The 10,735-nt window shown below is 46.0% G+C and overlaps 1 protein-coding gene across 1 annotated transcript; it reads right to left on the bottom strand.

The window, feature by feature from the left end:
• Positions 1-1,824: 1,824 nt before the first annotated feature.
• Positions 1,825-7,026, bottom strand: LOC137709139 (uncharacterized). Its single transcript, XM_088693208.1, has 2 exons — positions 6,049-7,026; positions 1,825-2,766 (listed from the first exon to the last, which is right to left on the bottom strand). Exons 1-2 carry the CDS (start codon positions 7,024-7,026, stop codon positions 1,825-1,827), a joined length of 1,920 nt encoding a protein of 639 aa, XP_088549334.1.
• Between the last annotated feature and the right edge of the window lie 3,709 nt (positions 7,027-10,735).

A 10,735-nucleotide genomic window follows, 5' to 3' on the forward strand; every position in this document is an offset into this window, starting at 1 on the left:
TCTTTTGACAAAGTTGCACGCGTTTTCTGAAAAGCAGAGAAAGCGTCGCCGAACTTCACGCTTGTCGGCAAAAGTGTGTAGTTGCGATGATGACCTCCACGTGTTTTCAACTTTGTCAGAGATCTTTTGACAAAGTTGAACGCGTTTTCTGAAAAGCCGAGAGAGCGTCGCCGAACTTTAGGCAGGAAATTCCGATTTTTTTTTAATCGGTGGTCGTGTCGCCTTGGCTTTTTATAGAGGTATCGATCACCTCCAACATGCACACTTTGAAGATTGCCCATTCTTGAAAATCGTCTCCGGCCCTTTGAGATTTTACTCCCTCCAAACCTTCTCTTTGAACACCTTTGAAAAATGGCTAACCCATCTAACATCTGCTTAGATTTGAGTCTCAGCAGTGATCCGGTTGCGCCCCGTCAAGGTAATGTATGGCGCCCTTCTTTCTTATCTTCTAATGGCCCTCTTACAGGTGAAGACTCCATGATGACGGATGCAACAACAGCTACAATAGTAGCTAGGAACCTTCTCACTCCTAAGGATAGTAGGCTGCTTTCAGGACGGTCCGATGAGTTGGCCGTTCAAGAGTCCCTCGCTCTCAGTGTTCAGTGTGCAGGCTCTGTGTCCAACATGGGCCAACGCCTACTTGCTCGATCCCGTCAAGTTGAATCATTGATGGCGGAGGTGGAAAATCTTAAACAAGAGATCCAACAGCTTAAGCGCGAGAATAGAGGTTTGCACGTGCTTGCAAATAATTATTCGACAAGCATGAAGAGGAAGCTTGATGAGTTGCAAGAATCTGAAGGTCGAATTCAAAGTGACCGTGAAAGGTTTGCGGCTTTCTTCTAGAGGCACCTTTTTCCTGCGTCATCTAGCGTTCCACCAAGTATTGAGGCCTCGAATGATCTATCTTCGATGCCTCCCGCTCCTGGAGTTTTGCCAAGTAGTGGAGCTTCACGTGAACAACCTTTGTGAAAGCTCCATCTTTTTTTTTTTTTTTTTTTTTTTGGTAAGCACTTGTAATTTCTCGGAGATCAATGGACATGCTTTATTTTATTCAGTGTATTGTGCTAAATATAGATAAAACATATATCACCAAGATGTGTTATTTCCTCTTTTTTTTTTTTTTTTTTTTTTTTTTTTTACACGAATGATGGCCTTCATCATTGCTTCCCAACATCATCATTGCTTCCTCTTTTCCTTTTTCTTTTGACTTGCTAATAGTAGCATGCATCATTTTTTTTTTCTTTCTGTCTGTATAATTGCTCTCGGTGCGCCTGGCACCATCAATACTTTTCTTCTTTACTATTATTTTGTTTATTTATTTATTTTATTTTTTATTTTTTTATATTATATATATATATATATATGGTGCTCTGCAAGGCTAGGTTTGTGGATGAAAACCCAGGCCGAGTTCGAGAGAAGACGGAGGAGGAAGGGGTGTCCGTGCTGCTGAAGCTGATCGGTAGAAGGAGAGGGCTCGCAGAGGAGGACGAAGACGGACAGAGAGCTGGAGTCGAGCTTGGAGGTAGTGCAAGGCGTCGAGCTTCACGATCGGCTAGTCGTTTGACATCGGTCGTTGAAGTTCTTCTCCGATTCAAATGCAGCAGCAGAGGCAAGAAGATGGATGAGGTCTTTGGGTGTGAGTTGACAAACTTTGGTTTTGTTGATCACATTCAAAGGCAGCAGTCATGGCGGAGGTGCAGAAGCAGCCAGAGCTTGAAGTAGTGCAAAGCATCGAGCTTCGCGATCGGCTAGTCGTTTGACAGCGGTCACTGAAGTTCTTCGCCGATTTTGACCACAGTGGCCGGAGTGAGGAGCTTGAGGTAGTTAGTGGATGCTGTTGCTGGCATGTGCATTGAAGCCACCGAGAGCTCCAGCCATTGCAGACCCAGTAAGGTTCTTGAGCATGTTAAGTTCACAAAGGGACGCCACGTTGGTTTTCAACACCACATCGCCCTTGATCACAGCCTCGCAGACCACTGACTTGCCGCGACCTTCAATCCAGTTCACTGCAGCGGGCTTTTTGTCTGAGCAGTAGTTGCCCGAAATTCCAATCATATCCATGTCAGGGAAGTCATTCTGGAGGAAATCCAAAACGTTTTGCACACCTTTGGAGACCATGTTTATTCTCATAGCATCACCAGTGCTGCAGGTGAATCTCATGTACAAGTTCTTCCCAGCAATGGCACACTTAATTGTCTGAAGCCTACCGAATCTGCTCGAGCTGTTGAAAACCGTGGACAAGGTGTCATAATTGTTGGGGTCTTCCAAGTCGAACTTCAACTCGGCAGCTCTCTTAGCAGAGTTGAACCTCACACAAGGCGCTCTGGTCATCCCATCTCTCAGCAACACACTGGTGGCTCCGCCGGACAAGTTGATAGCTTTGCAGCCACGGTTGGTGCTGGCAACCAAGCAACCTTCGGTGGTGGCCATTGGCACGGAGAACTCTCTACCGTCGAGCATAAGAGGCCCGGCAATCCCAACCGGAATCTGAACGTACCCAACTGGCATCTCGCAGCACTGACCCAAAATTGACTCGTAATCGAAACCCTCCAATGGCAGACCAGTGAGAGACTTCCCTGTAATCCTCTGCAGTGCCTCGCGCCTGATAGCTGCCGCCCTCTTGCAATCTCCGAGCTTTGACTCCAGAGAGTACGAAGGGATGGTTCCTACCACGACGGACTTGACCACCTCCTCATCTTCCTCCGTCAACGGCTGGGTGGTGAAATCGCAGGAGGTGACGGCGAAGATGTCAAATGAGAAACAGATCTTCCCCATAATTGGATTGGGATTAGAGAGGAAGTGGGCGGCTTCTAACTGCGTACTCATTTTGGGCTTCCTGCTCGGCAATCCAGCCCATCATGAGAGATTTGGGTTTGCCGACATACTATAAAGCCATCTTCATATGGGCCTATTTACATGGTATATGCTTTTCGGTCTCATTGAGAGAAAATAGAGTGATAGGTCGAGCTGCACATCGAAATCCGATGGAGGTTATGAGGGCATGGCTTGGGCTTGGATTTGGGCTGCTCCTTTTTGTGGACTTCAACTTCTGTTTCTTTGAGTTGGCATGGGTCTTAAGTGTAGGCAAACCCACTTTAACATGTATAATTTTTTTTAATTTTTTAATTTTTTTAATTTTTTTTTTTTTTTTTGGATAGAGAATATATATATTTTTTCTAATACATAGTAACATATGTTTTTTTTTTTTTTGATGTGACTGTACTTGAAGTTTTGAAGTTTCAAGTTGCCTACGTACCCTTGGTTGAGGAGGGATCAAGTCATGACGTAGTTCAAATGCCTTTTTTTTTTTTTTTTTTTTTTTTTTTTTTGATGTGATTGTACTTGAAGTTTTGAAGTTTCAAGTTGCCTACGTACCCTTGGTTGAGGAGGGATCAAGTCATGACGTAGTTCAAATGAGTGATGGTTTTGATGATGATTTTGCCGTACACAGTTTATGCTCTTGCGGGCCAGGAGCGTGGTGCGTTTGCTTTAGGGGTAGTAACGCTTCAAAAATCTACCGTTGATGGGGCCGATCTTCAACCCGTCTTCTGCCATGATTAAGTAGGCGTCATTGGTGTAGATCTCTTGTATTACGTAGGGTCCATCCCACTTTGATGTGAACTTGCTTTTTGTCTTATGAGTTGTAATGATAGGCCTACGCAATGCCAGCACGAGATCTCCGGCTTGGAAAGACCTTGGGCGGACTTTCTTGTTGAATGCTTTGGATAACCGTGCTTGGTAGCATTCCAAGTGTTGTTGAGCTTCGAGCCTTCTCTCATCCAGCGCTTCCAACTCCTGAAGGCGCAACTTTGCATTTTCTTCATCAGTCAAGCCTTCTTGTATAGCCATCCTTAGTGAGGGAATTTGACTTTCGAGCGGTATAACAGCTTCTACGCCATATACGAGAGAATAAGGTGTAGCTTGGGTAGGAGTCCTATGTGTAGTCCTATATGCCCAAAGTGCTTCACTTATCCTTTCATGCCAGTCTCTCTTTGTTCGGCCGATTACCTTTTTCAAGAGGTTGCATAGCGTCTTGTTGAATGCTTCCGCGAGGCCGTTGGCCGGAGCATGATACATGGAAGACTTGTGCTGCTTGAACTTGTATTTGTCGCAAAGCTCATCCACGAGTCGGTTGGAGAACTGCTTTCCGTTGTCAGTGATAATGTAGCGAGGCACCCCATATCGGTGGATGATATGCTCCTTGATGAAACGAACAATAGTTTCCTTTTTTACTTCCCTTAAAGGTATGGCTTCAGCCCACTTGGAGAAGTAATCTGTTGCAGCTAGGATGTAAGCTTCCCCTGCAGATGACTTTGGCGTAATTGGTCCTACAACGTCCAATCCCCATGCGTCGAACGGCCATGAAGCAACTGTAGGGTGTAATGGTTCGGGCGGTTGATGTATGAAGTTGGCGTGGAATTGGCAGGCTTGGCACCTTTTGGCGTGTTCCAGGCAGTCCTTCACCATGCTCGGCCAGTAGTAACCCATTCTTTTAAGCTGGAAATGTAGCTTTGGTCCAGACTAATGTGCCCCACACACACCTGAATGTGCTTTTTCCATGGCTTGATTAACTTCTTCCTCACCTAGGCATCTCAGGAGCACTCCTTCAAAAGAGTGTCGGTAGAGTGTTCCTTTGTAGTAAAGGAAGCGAGGTGCTCGTCGACGTATTTCGGAACGGTGTCTAAGATCATCTGGAAGCTTTCCGTGCTCTAAGTAGTCGATCAGCGGCTGTCTCCACTCTTCAGCATCGACTGGAAGTACTGAGATGACATTTGTATCATCTAGTGACATTTCATTAACGAGCGGAATCACCCATCTTTGGCAAATTGGCACGTCTGCAACTTCATCTTTTCCTAGTGTCATACTCGAGGCTAGATTGGCGAGAGCGTCTGCCATTTGATTTTCCTTTCTTGGCACATGTTCTAGTGTCACAGCTTCAAACTTTTGTAGCAGTTGGGTCACTAGCCGGAAGTATGGGACGAGATCATCTTTCCTCACCTCATATTCAGTTAAGAGTTGATTGATTATGAGCTTGGAATCGCCATATACCTCAAGAGCTGTGATTTCCATGTTGATCGCCATTTGGAGCCCGATGATCAATGCTTGGTACTCAGCAACATTGTTGGAGCATAGCTCATTCAGTTGGAAGGAGTAAGGTAGTATTTGCCTTTGTGGCGACATGAATACTACTCATGCCCCTGCTCCGTCTGCTCGTGCGGATCCATCGAAGAACATCGTCCATGTCGGGAAAATATCGATGTAGAACACCTCTTCGTCAGGCAAGTCGTCTGAGATTTTCCAATCAGCCGGGATTGGATGATCGGCAAGGAAGTCTGCTAGCGCTTGTCCCTTGACGGCTTTAGCTGGGACGTAGATGATCTCATATTGATTAAGAAGCAAAGCCTATTTAGCGAGTCGCCCTGTCAAGACTGGCTTAGTCATAACGTATTTGATAGGGTCGGCTTTAACAACCAAGTGGATGGTGTAAGCATGCATGTAATGTCTGAGTTTCTGAATGGCAAACACCAAAGCGAGGCACATCTTTTCTATTGGGGAATAGTTCAACTCAGCGCCAGTGAGAGTTCGACTGAGGTAGTAAAGTGCTCATTCTTTTTGGGATTCATTCTTTTGCGCCAAGAGTGTTCCGATTGAACTTTCCTGAGCAGCAATATACAATATAAGTGGTTTCCCGGGCACAGGTGCCCCCAGGACAGGTGGACTTGACAAATATTTCTTTATGCTTTCAAAAGCATTATGGCATGCTTTGTCCCATACGAATGGAACATCTTTCTTCATAAGGCGACTAAACGGTTGACAACGCCCTGGGAGGTTGGAGATGAAGCGTTTGATGAAGGCTAGCCGTCCTTGTAGACTTTTCAGCTCGTGCAGGTTTCTTGGCTCGGGCATGCTTTGAATGGCCTTGATCTTTGATTGGTCCACTTCAATACCACGGTGCTTGATGATGAAGCCAAGGAATTTTCCAGAGGTGACGCCAAACGCACACTTTAACGGGTTCATCTTGAGGTTGTATTTTTGCAGCCTTTCGAACACTATTCGCAGATCCTTCAAGTGGTCTGATCTTTTCTTCGTCTTAACCACCACATCATCTACGTAACATTCTACGTTTTTGTGTAGCATGTCATTGAAGATTTTCTGCATTGCGCGTTGATACGTAGCTCCAGCGTTCTTTAGACCAAAGGGCATCACCTTGTAGCAGTAGATACCTTTTGGAGTACGAAAGGCTGTTAGTTCCTCGTCTTCGAGGGCCATGCGAATTTGATTGTACCTAGAAGAGCCATCCATGAATGATAGTGCCTCATGGCCAGTGGTTGCATCCACCATGATTTCAATGATTGGCAAGGGGAAGTCATCCTTTGGGCAAGCATCGTTGAGGTCCCGGAAGTCTACGCAAACACGTATTTGTCCTGATTTCTTAAGGACAATGACGATGTTGGAGATCCACTTGGGGTATTGCACTTCTCGAATAAAGCCTGCTTCGATTAGCTTGTCGATCTCGACCTCGATTTGTGGGATAAGCTCAGATCGATAGCGTCTTTGAGTTTGCTTTATCGGTCGTGTTCCAGGCCTGACCGCAAGATGATGAACAGCGATGATAGGGTCCAGGCCGGGCATTTCTTTGTAGGTCCAGGCAAAGACGTCTTTGTACTCTAACAACAGCTGATAATACTCCTCTATCTCATCTGTACTTAATAATGCACTTACGAAGATAGGCTTTGGTTCCTTGCTTGTACCTAAGTTGAGTTCCTTGAGATCATCGACCGTGGCTTGCCCCCCATCTTCGAGCTGTGGTGGTGCAGCAGTGACATCTTCCTCGGGGATTTCGTCTTCTTTACCTTCTTGAACCGTGATGTGGAAAACATCTTGGATCTCCTCTTCAGTGCTGTCTTCTCGAGCTTGTTGGCATAAGGATTGTCTGGTGTTCTGGGAGAGGCGTTCCTCGCAATCTTCATAGGAAGGAACCTTGACCGAGTAATTGAAGAAGTCTTCTGGGAAGAGGCCGCACATTGTGATGGGGATCGACGATCTTTGTGTCGAAATTTCATTATCTCCAACATTTTCACATTGTTCTGGAGGTTGGCGAAAGCTGCTTTCCCTCCTTTCTGATTGGTGCACTTGTGGAGAAGACATATGTTTCTCGTGTAGTTTCTTCGGAGTGACATCCTTCAATTTCACTTGACTTGTAGCATGCCCCCAACAGTCGAGGTGAAGACTTTGAGTCGAAAGAGCCAGAAGTGACATCTTTCTTAGGGATTTCATCTTCAGTGCCGTTCTCTTGGGTTTATTGGCATGAAGATTTGCCAGTGTGGACGATGATGCACCTCCTTACCTTCAGTGGTCCTTTTGTGTCGACCTCTAGGATTGCTTGGCGCTTCATCCTTGAAGGAATCAAGCTTCGAACGTCGTCTTTTTCTCCTAACCCATCGAGCTTTTCTTCCTTTGGTGTTGTCTTCCTCTTTCCAAAAGGCTTTTCATTATCTTCAAATCTTTCTGAAACTGATCGTCGCAGAGGAGAGATAACTGTGTTGCTTTGTTTTTTAAGCTTTAACAACCTTTCAAAAACAGAGCTTTGGGATGTCGGCGCGTTAAGCCTCTTGAAGACGGAGGTTCGGTCTTGACCACCAATGCGATTAAACACTGAAGTTCTGGAGCTTGAATGGCTCATCCTATCGAAGACCGACATCCGAGGGGAGGGTTTAGGCTCTTCTTGGTCTAGTTCAATACTCACGCTGACGTATTGAGTGCTAATGTTTTTCGCTTTGTTTGAAATCATCACAGGTGCATTTGGTGTGAAACCAAGTCCGGCTTTGTTGTTGTTAACTCCGTAACCATGCTCCTTCAACCTCTTTTGAGTTTTGGTGAGGTTACGTTCTTCGTCATTGACAGTGTTTGAAACCTTCTTTCCAGCCACCGCAGAAGAAGCGAAGTCGTACCCGGCCTTTGACATGAGTTTGTAGGCGTTAGGGTCGAAACCTTCCTCTGTCCTCTTGGTTGGAAGAAAGCTTGATTCCACCTTCTTTGGTAGAGCTTTTATGAAGCCTTGTGGTAGTCTTGTGACCTTAGCACCCCCTAGCTGTGTCAAAGGCAAAACTGCATTTGTCTTGAGCAACTTCACATTATCCGCGTGCCACTGTGTGTCGGCTTTTCTTGTTCCAGTTTCGAATGGAGATTGACCATTCTTTCTTCTTGACATCGGGATATATCGAAATATGGGTGCGTTCGGTTCTTCTGACGGCATCCTACTCCCTTTGGTTGTTGCAGGTTTAGCAAACTCGTCATCGTCTTTACTTGAAGATGGCACGACCTGCTCTTTTTGCTTTTTAGGCATGGCTTGCCACTCCTGCTTTTTAAGTGCTGCTCTGCCCGTGGATTTGATCTCCTCCGGAAGGGCTTCGGGTACCATGTCTTCATCCATGTAGAACTTGGCGTCTGCAAAATGTGATTCGGCTTCTGTGAATGGCTTGGTATCACCTTGGATCACCTTCACTCCTTCTCGGTAAAATTTTAGGCATTGGTGAAGGGTGGACGGTACTACCCCATTTGCGTGGATCCAAGGTCTTCCTAAGAGCAAGCTGTAGGAAGTTCTTGCATCAATCACGTGGAATATTGTGCTTGATTTGAGCTCACCCATGGTCATCTCTACTCGGATCATGCCCATCGCCCTTTGTCCTCCTTGGTTAAAACCCTGGATCAGCAGACGGCTCAAGGATAGTTCATTCACCTTGATGCCGATTATGGTCATTGTTGATTTTGGCATGATGTTTATGGCCGACCCACCATCCACAAGCATGTGGTTGACTTTGTATTCCCTTATGTACCCGGAGACGAAGAGAGGACGGTTGTGAGGCTTTGATCCCAACAGTAGGTCTTCGTCAGTGAAGTTAATTACGTCATGGGTGGCACAACATATGGCACATTCATGTGGCTGAAGCTTCGAGCCTTCGTCGTTACTTTCTTGCACTTCGTGGTCGTCGGGACCTGTCAAGACTGCTGCTAGTGCTCTTCGCATCTTTTTTGGCAATGGTAGCGCTTCCTCGATGCTAAAGTGTGTTGGCAGACCTTCTTCAAGTGTGAGGGTCTTTTCTACCTCAGTGGCGATAGCTTTGCTTTTTGAGGGCTCTTCTATTTCTACTTCAACCATGTGACAGGCCACGGTAGTGCACTGTTGGAAAAAGTCATTCGGGAAATACTCATGCAAGGAAACGGGAATGCGTGGCTCCTGCTCCATAGGTTCCCTAGCATATGTTGTTTTATTATGCTTTATGTTTCTTTTAGGCTTCACATTGTTGCGGCCGTGGTGATTTCTTCTTTGTTCCACCTTTGGCTGTATGACTCGTGGTCTTGGTTTCCTTGTTTTTTTTGTAGGTTACCAATATCCATCCTTCTTCATCATCAGCATGTGCATCTTGGTCGCTTCTCTCCAGTGATGGTTGTGTAGGAGGTGCCGTGCAACTTGAGCATTCACGGGAACGGTCAGGTGTCATTTGGAGAAGCACAGGATTAAACGATCCAAACGCAATTGTAGTGGTATGCGTTGCGGCCGTGTCCTTAAGGTCGAGCTCAATTTGCCCTTGTTGTGCTAGCTTCATGATGAGTTCTTTGAGAACGAAGCACTTGCCAACAGGATGGCTCACAATACGATGGTACTTGCAGTACCTAGGATCGTTTGTGCGATTCATTTCTTCAGGACGCTTGCATTCAGGTAGCTCAATCACCTTTTTTTCCAGCAAGTCATCTAACATGGCAGCTATGTCAGAGTCAGGAAAAGGGTACGTTTTTTGTTCCAACTCTCTCAAGGTGCTCTTGTATCTGTCTTGGGTGCGAGAAGGCTCACTTGTCTTTATCTCCTTCGCTTTCTTCTTGGAGGAGATCTTGATGGGCGCCGAGGAGGTCTTGATGAGGGTAGTGTTGATGGAGAAAGCTTCCTTAGCGGGCTTCTTCCCGGTCTTGTCTACATTTGGGGCGAATACTTTATCTTTATTGAAGTTAGTAATCGGCTCCTTTTTCCCGTGATTAGCGATACTCAGCTCCATGTCGTGGGAACGAGTTGCTAGCTCTTCGAATGTTCTTGGTTTTATGCCTTGGAGGATGTAATGTAACCCCCAGTGCATGCCTTGAACGCACATCTCAATGGCAGAGGTTTCAGAAAGCCGATCTTTGCAATCCAGACTTAAGGAGCGCCATCTATTTATGTAGTCGACGACAGGTTCATCTCTCCACAGTTTCGTACTGGTCAGCTCTAGCATGCTTACAGTACGACGAGTGCTGTAGAAACGGTTGAGGAATTCCCTTTCTAGCTGGTCCCAACTGTTGATAGCCTTAGGTTCGAGGTCAGTGTACCAGTCAAAAGCGTTACTTTTTAGCGAACGCACGAACTGTTTGACGAGGTAGTCTCCCTCTATCCCAACATTGTTGCAAGTTTCAATGAAATGGGCGACATGTTGCTTCGGGTTGCCTTTTCCATCGAACTGCATGAATTTTGGGGGCTGATAACCCCTTGGCATCTTCAAAGCATCAATCTTCTTGGAGTAAGGCTTTGAGTACAGTACGGAGTCATGCGAGCTTCCTTCGTACTGTGTCTTGACAGTGCTTGCGATCATCTCCTGTAGCTGCTGGATAGAGAGAGATCCCATGAATACCGTTGCTTGGTCTAGCTTCGGCTTCTCTTCAACTTTCTCCGCTGGTGGCTCCTCTTCTTCGTCGACTTCTTTCTTTA

Source organism: Pyrus communis, chromosome 4 (assembly GCF_041283825.1).
Source record: "Pyrus communis isolate YQ-2024b chromosome 4, ASM4128382v1, whole genome shotgun sequence".
NCBI classification, from domain to species: Eukaryota; Viridiplantae; Streptophyta; class Magnoliopsida; order Rosales; family Rosaceae; genus Pyrus; species Pyrus communis.